Source organism: Cynoglossus semilaevis, unplaced genomic scaffold (genome assembly GCF_000523025.1).
Source record: "Cynoglossus semilaevis isolate Cse_v1.0 unplaced genomic scaffold, Cse_v1.0 scaffold1721, whole genome shotgun sequence".
NCBI classification, from domain to species: domain Eukaryota; kingdom Metazoa; phylum Chordata; class Actinopteri; order Pleuronectiformes; family Cynoglossidae; genus Cynoglossus; species Cynoglossus semilaevis.
This window is the reverse complement of record NW_007585111.1, coordinates 129,252-148,855: the sequence shown is the minus strand read 5'-3', so window position 1 is coordinate 148,855 and position 19,604 is coordinate 129,252. Positions and strand designations below refer to the sequence as shown.

General features: G+C 40.4%; 1 protein-coding gene across 10 annotated transcripts in view; it reads left to right on the top strand.

Annotated features, from left to right (window-relative positions):
- neo1a (neogenin 1a) overlaps nt 1-19,604 on the top strand; it is a 147,353-nt gene that overhangs the window by 70,463 nt on the left and 57,286 nt on the right. For all 10 annotated transcript variants that reach the window (XM_008337052.3, XM_008337061.3, XM_008337055.3 and 7 more), the window contains exons 3-4: nt 10,992-11,267; nt 12,076-12,226. In XM_008337052.3, coding sequence (XP_008335274.1) covers nt 10,992-11,267; nt 12,076-12,226 — 427 coding nt within the window. The remainder of the gene's footprint in view (nt 1-10,991; nt 11,268-12,075; nt 12,227-19,604) is intronic.

Below are 19,604 nucleotides of genomic sequence, written 5' to 3'. Positions count from 1 at the left end.
TTGTTGGACAACACCCACACAAAGCTGGCCCACATAAACACTACACTAAATGATGCCTGTTTGATTTTTGTCTGGATGCATTTGACACAACATCTGCTCTGTTTAAAAGCACAACACTGCAGATGGATTGGAGTAATTGCCAGTGCCACACTGTCAGAGCGTCCAGGTGTGTCTGAGATCGCTGGTGTCCTTCCCCATTAAGCCTGAGTGATTGATTGGATTGCTTTCGGTGTTTGTCCTCCTCGCTACCTCTGATATGATCATTTAAAACAAAAAACAACTCTTTGTTCTCCCACTATGAGCTATTTGTAGAGAGAAAAGCGGCTGCAGCTCATTTACACCCAGTAAATGGATCAGTTTCATAATTGCGTGTGTAATTCGACACGATAAATAAAATGTTGAGCTATTAGTGGGTCGAGCAAAGTCAGCGGCGGAGTGTGGAAATGCTGCAGCCTCTTTATCATGCAGCGTAGATTTCCACGGACGCTAAATACTAGTTACCGTGAGATGTTTTGCTTAGTCAGACCTTAGTGGAGCCGCTGGGATCCAGAGGCCTTCACTGGTCATATAATATTTGTGTAAAGTGTGTACAACAAAGAGTCATTTACTCTACACTAACTCTAAATGTCACATATAAGCATACAGAAATGTATGGACTCGCAGAAGCTGCCACCGCCTTAAAACAACCACCACAGATCAGAACAGACGCTGCAGTGTGATTGTTGTTACAGCAAAAACACATTTTTTTGTATTGGTAATTTGTAATATTTGAAATGTGTTGATGTAAAGTACTTTTGAGTTGCTTTTGACACTTATTCGTGGAGTGCAAATAAACCTTTAAAATCGTGGGTTCAGACCAGATCGCGTTTCCTACAGCAGTTCCACCGACTCTTCACCTCTCTGACCCTTGACCACGTTGGCTCCTCTGAAGATTCTCTATTTCCACCAGGCCTCAGCCTCCATCCATCCCATTTCTCTGCCAGCTATACTCACTGGGTCTGGAGCTTAAACAGAGCAGCAGGGCTGCTGATAACATCTACAGATGTGCCGCCAACAGCCCCAGATAAAAACCAGCAGCAGCATGTCCCTCTCCAGCAGACAATAGAGCTCCCACTGAAATGTGTGGTGGGAAGATGGAGAGGGAGAGGGGAGGGCGGTGGGAATGTGCAGACTGATTGAATGCAAGTCTGTGAGAAACGCAGGGAGCGGGGATGGGGGATTGAAACAAGTGAAGGAGAGGAGTAAATGTGGAGAGGTTATCCCTTCAGCTCGTATTTGTGTTTCCATCAACATCAGAGCTGCCTGTGTTTGGTTCATTTATCTGCTGGTCTGGTGGGTCACAGCTGAGGATGGAGGGGCCCTTCATTCCAGTGCACAGGGATGTTGTGCAGAGCCTTTGATGAAAGAAGTAGTGGATAAAAGATGAGTGGACGGGTCTGTGACAGCAGCCCTTTTGTAACACCTGGACTTGATTGACACGTCCTTCATAATCCCCAGGGTGACTCCGCTGACATTGGCTGCCGCTCTGCTGAGCCTCAGACTCCATCGCTCTGTCTCACCTGGCTCCCCCTCCTCCATTCCTGTGTGGAGATAAGGAAACGAGGGGGAGGAGAGGGAGAAGGAGCAGAGGGATGTGCGTGTGCTGGGTTTGTCTGTGCTCTGGTAAAGGGAGGACCCCAGTTTCCCATGGCAACGACCTCATCGGAACGTTAGCCTCAAAATTGGCCCAGAATGAGTTAAATTCCCAGTGATAAAATAAGACATTTTAACACGATTAAGGCCCCTATTGGAATCACTACTGTTTCAACTACTACTATTACCTGTAATGAAAAGGCACTTGTTCCTCCTCAGTGCTGTGAGGTGTTGGAGGTCTAACATGTGCAAAGTGGAAAGACATTTGTGGCGTTTGAATGTGTTCATGGTCACCAAGACATGAAGGAAAGTCGAGTTGAACCTCATATGCTACAGGATTTAAAAATAAATAGTTTTGAGTTATTTGGACAATGTGTTTGATTTACCTCTACTGCCCTGCAGGGGGTGCCAAAGATGCATCGAATAGCCCTTGTCCCATGAGTTGCATGAACTCTTCCATTATTATTGTTATATTGAATTAAATGTTAGTCACAGCTTTTCCACAGAAACAGATTATACCTTTATATATTCAACTTTTTTTCTCTCAGTAATTGACCTGACAAATGCCTACACTGCATATTTACATAAATGTAACTGCCGCTGCACAAATCAATTACTTTTCACTTAGGGGGAAGGGAAATCCAGCAGTGGTTTGCAGTGACAGAACCTTTGGGTGTTTTTCCAATAAACATTTTATGAATATCTTTTAAATGTCAACAATAATAGTTTATCCTTGTTTATTTCTAAGGCAAATGTGACATTCAAATTGGAATGTCACCTGTATTATTATCTCCACTGTGTAAGTGTAAGTTATTTTCATTAAATGTCACAGAGTAAATACTGAGTTCCATTACCTCGCCACCAAGCCCTGTGGTCTCTGGAATATTACTGCATTTCTCCAGCTGCTGAAACCCACATGATGTCTGATGAGCTGTTGAAAAAGTATTAATGCTTTTAACATTCTAGTAAGTTTTTCCTGCTTGTATGTCAGTCAGTTTAATTGTATAATAGTCAATAAAATAAAATAATACATTTCCACCAGGAAATGTATTATTTCACTGAGTCACTAACTCCTACAAATGAATAAAGTATTTAAAACAAGGTATTTAGAGATTTAAAATGTTAATGAATATATTAATATACAGCTTGAAATGCATTGAATGAAAAAAGTGGGCAGATTTTATTTACTGTCACATTGAATTTGAATGGAATCTAAAGGCTGATTTTGTACACATTTTCATAGTTATTTGTCAGGTGTGGAGCAGTGGTTACTCCTGTAGCCTGATGTCTAAAGTCTGTGGTGGCTTTTTGTGTCCTTCTTCTTTTTCAATGTACTCAGATTCCCTGAGTCCAACATTGTGAACTTTAAGACATTCAGATTTCTTTCTGCTTTTGTGTCCCTGTGACGGACCGATGTCCATCTCAGTCGTCTCTCCTGTGATTGGCTGCAGCTCTGCGTGAAACCCCTCAACAGGACAGTGAAGTGGTTAAAAAAGAATAAATGATCCTTTATTTTGCCTGTAGAATAATTGCGTGTAGAAGTGTTTGTACGGGTATGAATTATTTATGATGAAGAATAATGCACTTTAATTAGCAAACATGTTTTACCCCACATGAACCCGGCAGTTACTTGCTGAAAGTGCAGCCAGCTTTAAAAAAGAAAATAAATCTAAAATAATTTTCTTCCGACGGTGGTAGTTTCGGCTGCGTCACATGTCCGTCTTCATCCGTCTCTGTCCATGAACATGTTTGTCTCTGTTTTTGTTTGGTGCCACATCAGACAATCAGCAGCTGTCAAAGTGCCAGCAGTCTCATCCTGATCTGTCACTGCTCATTTTCAACACACTTATTTTGCAAGTCTTCATTGTTGACTGATCCCACCCCCCCACCCCCCCGTCCCTCCACTCTTCAACAAATGCACATCAAAAAACTTCCAGTTTGTCACATTTTTGATACCTTTGTTCCACAGAAACATTCGTCGTCCCCTGTCTGTGTATTTGCGTAGACTCCGACATTAGAAATGCAGTGATGAAGCAGCATGGTCTCCTCCTCACCTCAGCTCGTCTGTAAACAGCAGCTGCAGCCCGAGGCTCATCCGCTGATAGTCATTAATGTTGAGAAGGACCTTCTTCACACAACATCTGCTCTGCACCCACCGAGCTCCTGCCTTTAAAACCCAACTCCTTCCAGCCAGGAGCGTGTAGAGATTTCCATCTCTGCAGATCTACGGCGACGCACTTCTCACAATCACGGGCATGAATTTACCACGACACTCACAGGCGTCTGTTTGTGTCTTTGTTTTTGGGCGATGAAACTGGGTATTGTGTTACTGACTGCCTGATGCCATTGTTATGTCGAGGTTGTCACATTGGAAATTTAACAAGCCACCCGTCCTCTGAGGCAGCAGCTGTCTTCTGAGGGCTTTTTACAAGACGTTCTTTAGGCACTGACTGCTTCCCAGGTCAGAATGCGCTCTCTGTCGTCTGCCGCGGCCCAAAGCCGTTTTTACAGCCCGCTAGATAAAATAAGAGCTGCCTGTCTGAGGACGACTCCTATACAGCACCATCCATCCATCTGCTGTCTGTCCCACTGATGTGTTTACACAACACAGGCGTTTTAGACCTTCCCTGTGTGTGTGTTTGTGAGGGCCTGTGTGAGAGGGCACTTTTATTTTTAGCTCCTTTGTTAAGTGTTATCGCTTTTTTCCCTATATTTTGTCACAGTAAAGGACAGACGTCACGTGATCTTCTCCGGGGTTAGCTTTAATCATATGAAGACAAATGAATTGAATAGAGGGAGTCTTTATTTTTATCTTTCTCTCCTGGTACGTCAGAATTTAGTCAGTCTCACACACAGTAAGTTCCCTTGTCGACTTAATGAGTTTTTAATAAACGGTCATTAATTAGTCATGTTTTACTTCCTGTCAGTCTTGTACAGAGCCCCCGCAGGTGACATGAGGAAAAAAAACATTTCTGTGCGATCTTCCAAAACAGATTAATTATGTGAATATATCTGCCCTTAGGGGAGCCAGTGCTGCCTTCAGGTACCAAGGTAGACCTTGAATATAAAAATCACCATGGTAGTGGTGTGACATTGAAATTTAAGTGTGTTTAGAAAATATATAAAAAATTAAGTTTTAGTCCTTTTAGTCCTAGTGTTGAACTAGTTTTGAAATTTAATTAGAATTAATTACATACTTACTTAATCTGAATATTAAAACTCAATAAAAGTAACTCCTTTATTGGCCCTACTGGCTGTGACTCAATGATTGGTGTCTTTCGTCATTGTAAAGATAATGAAACTGTTTAATTTTACACATTTACTTTGGGAGTTTTGCAAATCGCAACATGATCCCTACAGTCGCCGTGTTTCCTTCTGCACTGGTGTCAAAGTATTTCATCTTTCAGCTCAAATTTATTTATGAATATTTTCACAACTCTCTTTAAACCTTACATGCCTGAAGTATTACAGCAAGTCAGACAATTTTTTCCAGCATTCCCAAGATCATCGACGCTTAAAACCTAATTCTCAGGTTTCTTACTTCATCCCCAACTCGTCTTTACACTTCGTGGACAAAGTCTCGTGGGCTTCACTCACTTCACTGTCAGAATTCAAACTCTACATGTCATTTTTTTTATGATACATTTTTTTATCACTTCACTGTCAGAATTCAAACTCTAGATGTCATTTTTTTTATGATACATTTTTACATTATACATTAATACATTATATTTAAAGTATTTTCCATCATTGTCAGTGGTTTGCACATGTGCAGATATGCATCTTTTGTGTTCGTCTCATCTTTTTTCCTCATGTCTGGCCCCCAAACCAAAACCAAAAATTTCAAACCTCAAGCTGCCAGAATCTGAGCCGTAGAGTCAGAGTTTCCATTTCCTCCAAAATGATTGCCCAGATCTTTAGGAATATAATAACCTTTCCTCTTCTTTTTTTGTGAAGGAACCTTTGTTAGTGATTTACAAACATTTTATTCGTGACTTTTCAAACTTGGTTCATTTTCATAGAGGTCTTTGTATCCCGGGTTTTCTATGTGTCACCAAAGCAGGTCTCTTCAAAAGAGAGATTTCCCCAGTGTACTAAGTTTTCTGCTCACAATAGAACATTTGCAGACACTGTCTCTGAATGTTGAAGCTGAAACTGCTGAAACTGAGTTAAAAGTTGAATTGATCCACATATTCTGATGTCCACCATCTCATAACACATTGATGAGTCTTTCTTATCTGGGTTTGATTTTTAAATCTTTTTTTGTTTTGTCACAATACATTAGTGGAGGGGGCTCCCCCTGTGGTGGAGGCATAGCTATGTCAGGGAGATTGGGCTCAGCAAGAATAGTTCAAGATGATGTCATTATAATAATGTTCTTTTTTTGTTCCACAGAATGGGAATTCCTCTGACTATAATTTAATTTAATTTGTGTCATGAGAATTGCAGTTTTGTAGAAGTCGATTATTTAAAATGTGTAGAAGAATTAATATGGATATGACTACGTTTATTATAGTCTTATCAAGGGTTGACGATTTACTGCTTTAGACAGTTTTTGCCCATCAGCGTCTAAATTAAAAACTTAATACGAATGGAAATTGAACCTTTATCTGTTCTACCACGGGAATTTAAACATTTCATGAGGGGATTTTTATATATTTTTTAATGTAGAATTTAAATTCAAATTAATACATTGTTTTTGAAGGTTTAGCTCTGTGGCCTTGTAAGTAAAATTTATATAGATAGCTATATTAAACACCTGACGTTACCTGACAGAGTGAATGTGAAGGTCTGCAGAGTATCAAAGTATTAAACAGCTTAACAGCATTTTTGTGAGGCGTTCGATCGTCAGGTCATACATGATAGAGGGGAAGGAAGAGGGGGTGTTCAAAAAGTGTGTGTCTGCCTTTGTGTTTGAAGATTTGCAGCTTAAATTATACATTTGAAAGCACCGTGGTATGTAATATCAATAAGGCATGGATCCTTAAATGCTTTGCTGTGAGAATGTAATTTTCTGTACTGTACGTCGGCTGAGGGAGCCTGGAGATGTTTTCTCCTCTGAAGCTCAGAAACCTTCAATTAGAGAATTAATTATCACTTGCTACAACCTTAAAGGGAGCAGCCACGGAACTGAGAGAAGCTCTGAACTAAATCAAGCAAAGCACATATATTACCAGGGAATTCAGCTGCAGGGAAATGATTTTAGACCTTGTCTCAGCATATACCACTTCATGCCAATACGTCTGATAGACTTTATAGTCCCTTTCTCGGTACTTGATTACTGTGTCGCTCCAACGTTTGCACTACATCTTTTTTTTTTTTTTAAGCCTTCATTGATTATATCCTTTAACATCCTAATTTACTCTTCGTCCGTGACTGGGTTTATGTCCGCTCCTCTTTGGCTCAGCGTCTGTTGTTTGGCTCAGTTTTTCTTTTTTGTTGTTTTTGAGAATTGCACCAACAATAGGATTGTGATTGTTCCGCCTTCTTGTGTTGGAGAACCTGTAACTGATCTGTTGATAATGTCAGAGGAATGATGAAGGGAAAGCTGGAACCAGGTGAAGTCGTCACCCTGCTTTGAAGGAAAACCACGTCTCCTTCTGAACCTGAAGAATACACTCAGTATAAATATCAATTTGTACCAGTCACTGCAGTCTCTGATTTGTTTTGACACAGAGGGGTTCAATTTATTTTATTTTATTTTTTCCCCTCTTTCTTTCCTTCCATATGAGTTGTTTTCCGTGGTTTCGGGTATTGATTTTTTTTTTCCATATTTCCCAGAGAGATGTTCATTAATCCCAAGAGAAGGAGCGTAAATGTTGGCTTTAGATAAGGAGAAGAAGAGAGAATGTGATAGGAGCCACAGTCCCACTTGTTACCTTCCGTTTGAGTGACTCTCTTATCAGTGGAGGAAATAGTCTTGCCTTTTTCTTTTGTAGGATATTTCTCTCTGCTGCCACTGCGCTGCTATTCATGATTGAAAAATATCAGATCTGTTGAAAAGCCTTTGTGATTTGACTTTGAGAGAATGATGTCAAACCGTGTGTTAGCCTCATACTTTACTGGTAGCAGGGGTCATTTAGTCAATAACTGTATTAATGAAGGCTAGAAATGCCAGAGAGTGACCAGTTGTGAATATGTTCTGTTTATGCATTTGGTCAGAACCAATTATTGTGTTCTTTGTGATCGATTGGTGTCAAATCAATCTGCACCTTTCTGCACCTTGGTGACATCACTCACGTATGTAAATATCTGATGACAGAATAGTTGGTTAGACTCCAAGAATGTGCAACTCATCTTCTGAAAAGAAGGACTATAAGTTTCAGCATGCACGATTAGGACAGTCTCCCATGATGCCTTTGGGCATGAGTTCTCAACCACTGACATGGTGTTCTAAATCGTTTCTGTCAGGATGACGGACACATTAAATCTCTTGTGCAAAACAAGGTTGTAGCAAACGTCTTGTGTTTTTATAAAGCTCAAGAAGGTGTTCTCAGTAGTGACAAGAGGGAAGATTAAAGATTGAAAATAAAAAAATTGTCTTTTTCAACCCAGAATGATTCTTTTCAATCCTGACTTTGACTTAGCAAGCTGTTGATGTTGAAATATCTATGATGTCACAGAAGTACTGGTTGGTATTTGTATTGAGAAACACGAGCTGGGAGCCTATTTCCTCCACTTTTTCATCGTGGGAACACAATATTTTCCATTTCAAGCTTATTATTTGTCCAGATAATGAGAACAGCCATCTCTGCAGATTCTCGGTGGAAACCACTTGAATGTTCTCCCTTAATTACCTAAACTGATGCTGATTCAAATATGTAACAGAGCACTGTGGCGTTTGTCAGTCCAAGGTGAAGGGCAGCTGCTCTGTTAGAACTAATTCAACTGAATCTGGAGGGATATTCTCCAACCCTTCTGCATATTCCATTAAGCTGCTCATTGGTATTCTGTACATGATTTTAATTAAAAAATACTAGAAACCCTGCTGTGTAGTTTAACTGTGTGTCTGTGTTTTTTTACACACTTGTAGGTCTTTACTGCTCATTCAGACCAGACCTCCAATGTGTATCTTTAGAATAGTACTATTGCTAGCCCACACCGATGCAACCGATAAGGAATTTGGTGGATCCTGTGGAACTAAAGGGTTTCCTAGGAGACTGCTTTTTAGGGCACGATGAGTTCGGCAGTGTTCGAATTTGCAGCTGGAAAAGAAACAAAGAAAATTAGTTTTGGCACTCTAAATTGTTGTGACGAGACCACTGAGACCCTATTGGTCTTCCAGAATCATTAGAAACTCATCAGACTCTGCTAATAAGACCGGAGACTGTCGGTACAGCACTTCCCTCTGTTCAATAGATGGTGCTGAGCAAGGGTGTGGAAAATGAAGCTCCCGCCCCGGTCGATTTAAATGTGTGATTTAAGTGTGATTAATTGGAATCGATACTATTAGCATCGACACTCACAACTTTCCGACCTACAAACCCTTGGTCTCCACTCTCCAGGAATAGATTTTTATACATAGTAGCTGCTGCAAAGCTGTGATATTGGAAACATCATAATATGGAGTGTCCACTTAACACTGGTGCAGGTACATGAAATGGTGTGGCCATATTTAGGGTCACACCAGCGACAAGGCTGATTCGGACGCAGCAGTGTGAAATAAGATCGATAAAGCTTTAGCAATTCTTGAGCAACATCCTTTTAAGTTTTTTTTTATTATTTAAGTAAACATTTTGTGCTGACATGATTCAGAGCAGTCTGCTGTAGCGTTAAAAAATGTAGGCTACATTTTCATCCTAAATTTCAAATTGTTGATTGTCTCAACCTTACGCCAATACATTTTTATTAAAAAAAACAACTGTAACCACCCTTTTACTTCAAATAAAATAAAAAGTGTATAAAGCCGTTAGCTTTACCACTTGTTTCCAGCTATCTTGCTAACAGCTAGCTTTAGCCAATATTAAGCTTTATATCGGCTACAGTAGCAGAGTCTGTCATATTTATATAAAAAAGTCTGATAAAACTGTACCATGTGACACTAAAAGCTTAAAAAGATATCCCAGAATTCCATTTTTGACTTTTGTGACCATACCTTTGCTACACTCCTCTTGGAGTCCCCTACAAATACTTGATTTTTTAGATTAATTCAGTGACTCTAATCTCTGATATTCAGCTGAGTCTGCCTTCCAGTTATTATGCAGTAGGTGATTGGCAGCTGTGATAATCAGTGAAATCAGCACTAGCACCAACTTAAAGCCCCCATTAGGTTTACCATTGTGTTGAGATGCATTGTGAAAAGCTGTCGACCTGGGCCAAGAGGGGAGCGACTGGCTGCTGAGAGCCTTATCTTGAAGTGTGATTCAGCCTGGAGCTGTTCTTGGCAGGAGATTTGAGAAGCTGTCTGCAGGTGAGAGCAGGGGGCGCAGAGATGCCAAATAATCACTCAGCCAGCCTTCAGCATCACTTCCTGTGAGAGCGGAGCACAGTTAAAGAAGACGAGCCCAGAGTAATCAATAAAGGCTCAGCCATAAAAACCACAGCCTCTGTCTTTCAACTCTGTCACACATATTTGTAGCCATTCTTCTCTTGCTGCTCACTCTGTGTCTGGCAAACATTAACGCACACAGACACATATTACCAAGGAGACAACCACAGTCATCCCAGACACTCCAGAGGCCCTTCATAGAAGTAGCCCAGCATGGTGGTTGATAGAGGAGCCATCATACATAAAACACTCATCCTTTTCCACTTAAAAATCCAGGAATAGTCGTTTTCAGTTTGTATGCTGTCTGTTCCTTTTGATTGAAGCTGCACTTCTGATTTTTTGCAGATGTGAGTCCTGTTGTTTGTTGCCCATCGCTGTCTTTAAACTGCGGAAATAATTAGTTTTGTGTCAAGAGCAGAGAACAGCCAGTGGTGGGAGTTCATTTTTATGTCTTCTGTGTGTCCTCTGTTCTGCTTTGATTATAGATTTTTAACCTTGATTAAAGATGAAAACAAACCTTTGTCATTTGGGTTTTGAATAAAACAAGTAAAGTAAACTGAAGCAGTGTGTCAGTAATTTAAGAATAAAGAACAAGGGATGCTCCAAATCTAACCCCGAGTATTCTTATTTTTTATATTCAAGTTTTCTGAACTGGAGAAATTCACTGCCATTAAATCTTTTTAATGGAACCATGACTCGCAGCCAAGCCTCAATTTTTTCTGCTTCATTCACACTCAGTGATGCCATGTCACATCAGTGAATAGGTTTGAATAATTGGAATCATTTCCCAGACTAATGCCGAGCAGCCAGTGGGAGTGTTCATTTTAAGTAACTGTAAAAACTCTTAAATCCCCATGTTTTTGTCTCCCAGGTTCCCCCAAGTTCTCCAGCCAGCCTGTAGCAAGCTCCGTACGTCCAGGAGACAGTCAGGTGATGGCGTGTGAGGTCAACTCCAACCTTGTTCCCTTCACTCGGTGGGAGAAGGACCACCAGCCACTGGAGATGAGCGGACGGTTGGTTCAGCTGCAGAGCGGAGCCCTGGTGATCAGTAACGCCACAGAAGCCGACGCAGGGCTCTACCGATGTGTGGTGGAAAACGTGGGGGCGTCCAAGTCCAGCGACGAGGCCCAGCTTCAAATAGTGCCAGGTAAAATGAAGACAAAGTCAAATGCAGACAAGCTGAACAGTCAACAGAATGAAGTTTAATTCCTACAGAAACATTAAGGAGGGAACATCGTTCATCTTCTCCACTGCTCCGTTATGTGATGCAAAAAGTAATAGATTTTTATCTCGGGATAATGAATACATTCATAGTCGACACAAGACATACACTTGAAAATATGTTCACTTTGCTTTTTCTGACAGGTAAGGGATATAAATAAATACCCGTGTATTTGTTTTCCATGTAAATGGACAGGTAAGGGATATAAATAAATACCCATGTATTTGTTTTCCATGTAAATGGCTGGCACAGCAAAGCAGTAAAATGTGCCTTCAGCACATGATCAGCTAAGTCAAGAATAATATCCAGTAAAGCTGAGTGGAATAATGACCTCGGGTAAACTCATTGGATGCTAAAATGATGGTGCTTTGCAGTTTCTTTTGCCGGAGTACTGTGTATACACACATTGTGCAGGCATTTGTAGGATTACTTTGGTCAGGGCTGGAGTAATACGTGCAGCAGTCTGTAATGTCAACATGGACAATTTTAGTCTACAATTAAAATACAATTCACAGACTGAGTCAGACTGACTGATGATGATGACGGGACAGGACTGAATAATAAATAATTTCCCTCTTTTTTCTACATCAGCTTATCCTCATCAAAGGTAGCGTGTGTTCAACATTAAACCTGACCAGATGCTAAGATTTACTAACTGTAGCTACACACAACGTGTCTGATCTACTTTTGCCATATTTGAGCCAGAAATTGTGATATATTTCCTTGATTGTAGAAACTGGAGACGACAGGAAGTTGGAGTTCTTGGTGCCACCTGTTCCAGTGACCAAAGTTGTGGGCACCAACGTCCTGCTGCCCTGTGTGGTCACCGGATATCCTACAGCTCAAATCCACTGGATGTTTGGAGACAAACCGCTAGAAGAGAGGTAGGAACACGGTCTCATCTCTTTTTGTTTTATTTTCTTATTTTTACCAACTGCTGTCTTCTACAGTAACTTTTACCCATTGATTTTACCCATTACCTCTGCACTCATACCCTGCTGTATTCATTGTTCACTGGGACTTAGACCCAGGCATGGAATTATAAAAAGACTGAAGGGTTTCTGTCTTTTCACTCACTTTCTGACCTCCAAAAGTGAATCTTTTATCCTTGGTCTCTGCTCATCAATGTGTTACTGCCATTCTGCCAATAAAAAAACTATTTATAAAAAAGTACTGGAGAGAGACGGAGACAGAGAGAGAGTCACATTGCCTTTCACTTGGACTCCTCTGCCTCTCATTAGCTGAGGCGCAGCAACTCCAATCCCTTGGAGAAAATTGCATTGGACACGGGAAGTTTGATCCTCACCAATTAAGGAAACGCTGTGTTTACCTAACCCCTGTGTACAGGGCCTGTAGAATACTAAGTTTGCAGCATGTGGGGTCAAAAGAGAACCCTCCAAATGAGGCTCATTCATCTAAATCTAACCCAAAATGGGATTCCTGCCTTCAGTGAAATTAAATGCACAGTCATCACAGTGGTTAGGTCCAAGGCTGTGGTGTGGAATGAGCTTAAATATGACTTTATCCTCCTGTAAAGCAGAATAAAACACGGGTGTTAAATGCCTTTTAACTCCTTTAAATTTGTCCTCTGACCTCCAAGGAGAGCCGATCGAAGAGATGCATATTAATCCAGCGGTGTAAATAACAAACGACTGTACAGTGCACAGACCCTGACCACAACACCCCGGGGTCTGCACGGGTAATTAGCAAGTACACTGTGAACAGCCACGGCGGTCTTTTGATATAAAAACAAACCTCCACGCTCCGGCCTGTAGAGCGGGAGGACTGTGAGGTGAATACATAACCCAGAGCGTTCTTTTGATTTTAATATGACTTTGACCATTAGGAGGAGAAGTGTCTTTCTCCTCCTTCAGAATCCCCCGACACTGCTGCTAGGTGAGCTAATAGAAGACTTTCCATAAATAGAAATGAAGTCTTTCCCATTAAGGAAAGAAAGAAGGATTCTGAAAAGAAGCTCTAATTGGTTCTAGGTGCAGAAAACAGAACCTTTAAAGTGGGAATAGCAAAGCTGTGAGCACGAGAAGAAAGCCTTTCAAGATGTGTCGAAGACGGCAACCGAGAGCAGTGGGAGCCACAATCACTCAGCATTATGTCTATTTTTTTTTCTTTTTCTTGTTTTGTTTTTCAAAAGCAGACCCAACTATAAGGGCATGTCATAAGTCCTGATTGGCAGGTGATGTAGGCAGCAGGTGGCAGCAGCGTGCCAGGCTCAGGGTGATTAAGGGGGATCTCAAAAGAAGTGAATGATTAAGATCAGGAGTAGCATGAAATGTTTTTTTAGTTTTATAAACTTTTGTGACAGCAGCACTCAGACGGACGCTGTCGTATTTTTAAATGTGTCCGTGTTCTAGCTAAACAGGAGGTTTAACATTATACAACTACTTATCGTTGGATATAGTATTAGATAGAATAGTGTTAAATGGTTCAATATTCATTACTTTGTTCAAAAAGTTTAACTACAAAAGTTAGTTTTATAAAAATGTTTATATAAAGTTCACGGCCCACGGCTCCTGAATGCCCCCAGAAACAGACGCACTTTTGTTCCCACTGCAGACGGGCTGGTTTAATGTGGACACATTCCACACACAGGCATCAGAAAACATTGTGTTGACCCACTGACAGGAACAAACAGTCGTCCTTTGTCTGCGCTGTTTGGCTGAAGACTATAAAGACACTTGTTCAGAAAACCAAAGATATGTGGATGTCCCTGACGAGAATAAAGCCCGTCACGATGAAGAGAAGGACAATTATGCAACGTTCTAGTTGATGCTGGACTGGGTCATTGAAAAGAGCTACAGCAATTTGTTCTGTTTGTGCGGAGGCGTTCCTTGTTGTTAGCTGTTAGCGTGGTTGCATAAACTGGAAGGTAACGGAAAGGTATGAATGGAAACAAATTGAATGGTCTTTATGATTCGTACAAGATGGAAAAGGAGGAGTTTTCGGAACAATTCTCCAAGTTCATTGGGGAACCGATTCATGAAGAATGATGTCGTCCTGTTTTTTTGTTTTGGGGTTTTTTTTTTGACAAAAAGAGTTACCTAAACTACTAAATTCATGCAGACTTTTGGAGATATCTCTGGGAAGATGCAAGGTAATAATTGATTATAAGTCTTGTCTGATTGGCTGACCTCTGTAGAACCAGAGTAAAGTCCTTGAAAAGTGCTTTTGAAGTTTAATCATGCAGAGTTTTACAGCCAGGACTTTGATATCTCGCTTAAATTTTTGAAGTATCTCATCAATATGTAATTCCTAACCTTTGTTCTATGAGCATCACAGCTTCCCGTGTTAACTGCTCGTATTGTCACGTGTTGACTTTGATGTCTTTGATGGCAGATGGGAACAGAGGCTGTTTCCGAAATCGCTCACTCATTCCCTACTCCCTGCTCTCAACTCCATATATAGGGAATTATATATATTTATTGGACTCACTGTTTAAATTTAAAACGTTTTCGGACACTACTTCGCCACTTACTTACATCATTACTGTCACACACTGGTAAAGTGGACTGACAGACGGTGCTCCTCTCTCCGCCATGTCGTCACCACTGCAATGCATGGTGGGATATATTGCTTGGGTAGTGACCTTTGGTTGCTCACTACTTCTATATACTAAACATTCGGACACCAGTACAAAACTTTCTTTGGTGTAACATCAAATATTTCCTTATAAATCCCCAAAAAATGTCTTTGCAGTTTTTACAAAGTGTCCGTTCAGTGTTGTGATAAAAGCTGTATTTGTTGTTAAATGTTGGTGTTTTTTTTTTACATAGGAATTTAAAACTCCCTGAGTTTAAATATTTCAAACCCGAACCAAAAGGTTGGAGAAAGTAATGATATAGGAAGAAAATAAGAAATATTCACAGAAAACCTGAAATTCAGTGTTGCTTCCTAATGAGAAATCCTAATTCTATTTCTTTGTCCTTCTGAAGGTAATTTAATAATCTCATCCTGTGGCATTTTTCCTTTTTGAGATGTAACATCTGCTCAGCTTCTTATAAAGTCAGTGGATGAAAGGATTTCATTTTTAAGATCACCAGGAAGCTTTTCCTTTTTCAAATCCATTGTGTCCTGAGGGTATTGGATACAGAGTAAAGAACAAAGTTCAAGCTCGTGCACATACGCCAAGATTGGTCAAAACACAAATAACACATGATGCTCCGTTACTATAAGCAAAACCTTATTATCCAGAAAAAAATGTATTATAACTAAAAGATTTCCGATGCAAAATTAATGAAACGGCTGTATCTCCATACAGTGCTAAGACATTAGTAACTGATATGACGCTTCCCTGAAAAACTCATTTACTACGTCTTTTATGACTTTGGCAGTCGCTCCATTCTGACCTAAAACTCATTTGAGCTCAGAGCCCGTCTTCAGTCGAGGACACCAGGCTCAGTCTATTCAGATTCTGGACCCAGCCACACCACAACAGATTATTATTAACACTTACAGCAGCTCAGTCAACATGCAGGGAATAATTTCCAACAAATGCCCAGCGAGTCGTTGACAGAATCCTCAGGTGAGCAGCTCACAGAAACGGGCCTTTTGACTCGTGACACGCCGCGCTCCTGATGACACTGTTGAAAAGGAAAGTCATCTTTTGTTCAGCAGAGTATCACTCCATCACATAATAGAATTCCCCTGCAGTCAATAAAATCCATGAATTATGCATGTGGGCCGGCAACAGGGAATTGACAGAGCATGTAAATCAACCCCCTTCCGAAGGCGTCAAGCCCCCCATCCCTGCTCCTCTGTCCTTATTTAATATGATTTTGTATATTGCTTTTACTTGTGTGTAAAGGGAGACGCATGGTGTTGGAAATGGGTTTGCTATTTGGATATTAGCAGAGAGACAGAAGTGGTACCCACCACACACACACACACACACACACACACAAACACATATCTTCATTTGTCTAGATGAACAGTAGACATATACACATAACACAAACACATATCTTCATTTGTCTAGAAGAACAGCTTGTCTAGATGAACAGTAGACATATACACATAAACATATGTATGTGTGTGTATATATATACATGTATCCATATATATTCACATATATATGTATATGCATATACATATATATAAATAAAGAGTATACTATAGTATGTGTGCATATGTATAATATGTCTAGGTGTGTGTATATAAATGTATATATGTGTATTTATGTACATATACACATATGTATACATGTGTGTACATGTCTGCTTGACCTCTTGTGGTGACCCTGCAGGAGAAACTTACAGTAGTCTTGATGAGCTCAGGAATCAAGTCCCAGAATTGGGTTCAAACCAAACCAAGAAAGATCATCCAGAATTCCTGTCTGTATAGAGTTTAAGGCAATCTTGTTGTTGTTGTTTTGTTTTTTTTGTTTTGTTTTTTTTCCAGTATTACTCTGCAACTGCAGAGTTACAAAGCAACTGCTATTTTTAAATGCAGTAAAAACACACACACACACACTGTCAGTAATGAAACACAACTTTAATTTTTATTCCCTTCTTTATTCTACTATAAAGAACTATGAATAAGTTTAATGCCTAATGTCTGGCTCCTGGTGATCTCTTACTCCTCCTCCTGCAGCGGCGAATGATTAGGGTTCTTAGGTGTTTGTTTAGATGTCATTGAAAATCATTAGCCGAGCTGATAAATGGTCACAGTAACTGCAGCCAAAGAACACAGAGGCGTCTCACAGGATCGATAATCAGGAGGGAAGGGATAAAAGTCAGCACATCTTTTATTTGTAAAGCTATATTTTATTTATTTACGGTAAAATCATTTCCTAATACTTGCAGCACATTTTGCAACTAAGTGCAACAGCACTGCCCGACACAGGAAGAGATATTTCACGTTGTTGATGTTGCTTTTAGTGTCATCATATTGGGATTTTATTAAATGATATCAGCAGTGAAGCAAACATTTAAAAACACACCTGGATGTGCTGCAGCTTTGTACAACAAACACACAAGGCCACTGGTTAACGGACCTGGGAGAAATGCATTTGTGTCAGTGTTTGTACACAGTTCATGTCAGTCATAGTTCCAGTTGCTCAACAGGTTGATCGAAATCAACGAGTCCCACATGTAGTACATTTACATGTAATACTACTGTATTTACTATATAAGAAATGAATTAAAGCCCTGTCACATTAAACTGCAGTTCTCCTATATGGATGGATACTCAGGATTTGACTTGTAGCCGGTACTGTTTATACTTCAGTACAGAGAATACCCACAGACCCTCAGTCACACAGGTTTGTGTATTTTCTTTTGATGAGCTCCTGAAAACGTTAACCAGTTGCCCATATAATAACTCCAGGGGCAGAGGGAGAGGAAGACCCCCGAGTTTATGTATTCCTATCTGAACGTTTCCATCTGTGACATACTATAATAGAAACAGCACATTCTTATGGTTGACTGAAAGAAAGAAAATACTCATACGCTGTATGACTCACTGCCGGATAGACCTATACAGAAATACAAGGCCACTTCATACACATTTGGTTGCATCATTTTCTTTTCTTTTTATGTCTTCAAACAATCCAGATTTTTTTTTTTAAGAATGTGAAATAATTTCTTTTTTTTTCTTTTTTTCCAGAAGGGCTTTACTTTTATTTTGTAGAAAAATAGGTCAAATTGAAGACTGTCTTCGACCATGTGCTGCAGTCTGTTGTGCTGTGTTCGGTGTATTCTTTTTATTATAAATAATCTAATGTTTTCATTTCAATGTTATTGTTAAAATAAAAAGTGCAAAAACTGCCCAGAGGAAATCGTCAGATTAATACTTACCTCATGTAGGAGTGGAGGGGCATGGATGTAAAACCCTGCAGATGGTTAGGAATAATGTAATAGATGAACCATAGAGCATTGGATCTGATAATTAAACATGGCTCAATCCGATATTTGGGGTCTGTATCGGTCCAATATTTGTCAAAATTTTAAGATTGAACATTGAAGATCCCAAATGCTCAGCCTAGGTTTGCACATGTCGTAAAAACAAGACACTATCGCACAACTAGCTGAGCTGCAGGGAGTTTACTGCAGCTCTGCACTGGGCATTATGTGGCTTCAGGTTTAATGTAAAGGCTTTATAATACAGGGTAATATTGTTGTTTTGTAGACTGGCCACAGTATGGGGCACACTTCTGTTGCCCTGCCCTGGAGGGTCCACGAGAGCCTTCTTTAAAGTATATGGTGCGAGTTATGTTCTGCTGGCCTCCTTGTAATATGCACTAATCAAAGTATCCGTTTATTATCTGAGAACCTGGTGGAGGGAGGAAAAGCAAATGAAATCAGGTATGAGAGAATTGTCTTTGTCTCCAGGCTCTCCCAGCTTTTCATTAAGAGCCACAGGGAAACAGAACTATTTTCATGGCTGAGTCACTTGAGAAGTTCCAGTCAGCGCTGCGAGCAGTTATTTCTCTTATTAATTCAAATTTGTTTGTTTGTTTGTGATTTATTCACTTCTTCAGCAAGTCGTGCTTCCCTTGTTTCCTTTTGTGTCACACGTGTCTGTGCTTGTCCCTGAACTTAAATTTGAAGAAAACTAGGAAAACAGAAAGTTGTGTTTTTGTGGGGAGAAAGGCAATTTATCCAAAGCCCACGCCTTTCTGCACTCTTTGAGCGTGACTCAACCTCACGGAACTGTTGTGATTACTTTTTTGGACAAAAGGTGGAAGGTTCAATTGGCCTTTACAATAAGCCACAACACCTGGAACAGTAATATGCTGTGTGTTCATGGTGCTTGATGGCACAGGGAGGGGGGGAGTGGAGGAGGGGCAGGAGGGAGGAGGAGCAGTATCCAAGGTGAGCTTTCAGAGAGAAAATAGTTGAAGGATTTTGACTTGAAGAAGAATGGGGGGAAAGGCGCAGAGCTAAAACCAAGAAAAGTTTCACGACAGCTACGTTGTTAATTATTAATTGTTGATTTAGACTCTTTCTGATACGGCAGTTGTGATTCCACCTGCGTTCCCCTTGGACTGCCAGTATCACGACCCATGCCCAGCCACTGTGTCAGGGATGCTGATTGTTCTTTGAGAGTGTGTTACAGAGCTCCCATCAATGCACACACACTTACCCACGATCCTCCAGTGATCTTTGCTCAGCTGCTCTGACACAAACAGGCCGCCCCTCCTCTACTCTTCTAAACCCTTGAGTTCAGAGCCACTGGGCCTTTTTAAATGTGAGTAGCTTTTCAGCCAGCAGCCAGGGACGTTACATTAACTGTGTGTTTTAGCTA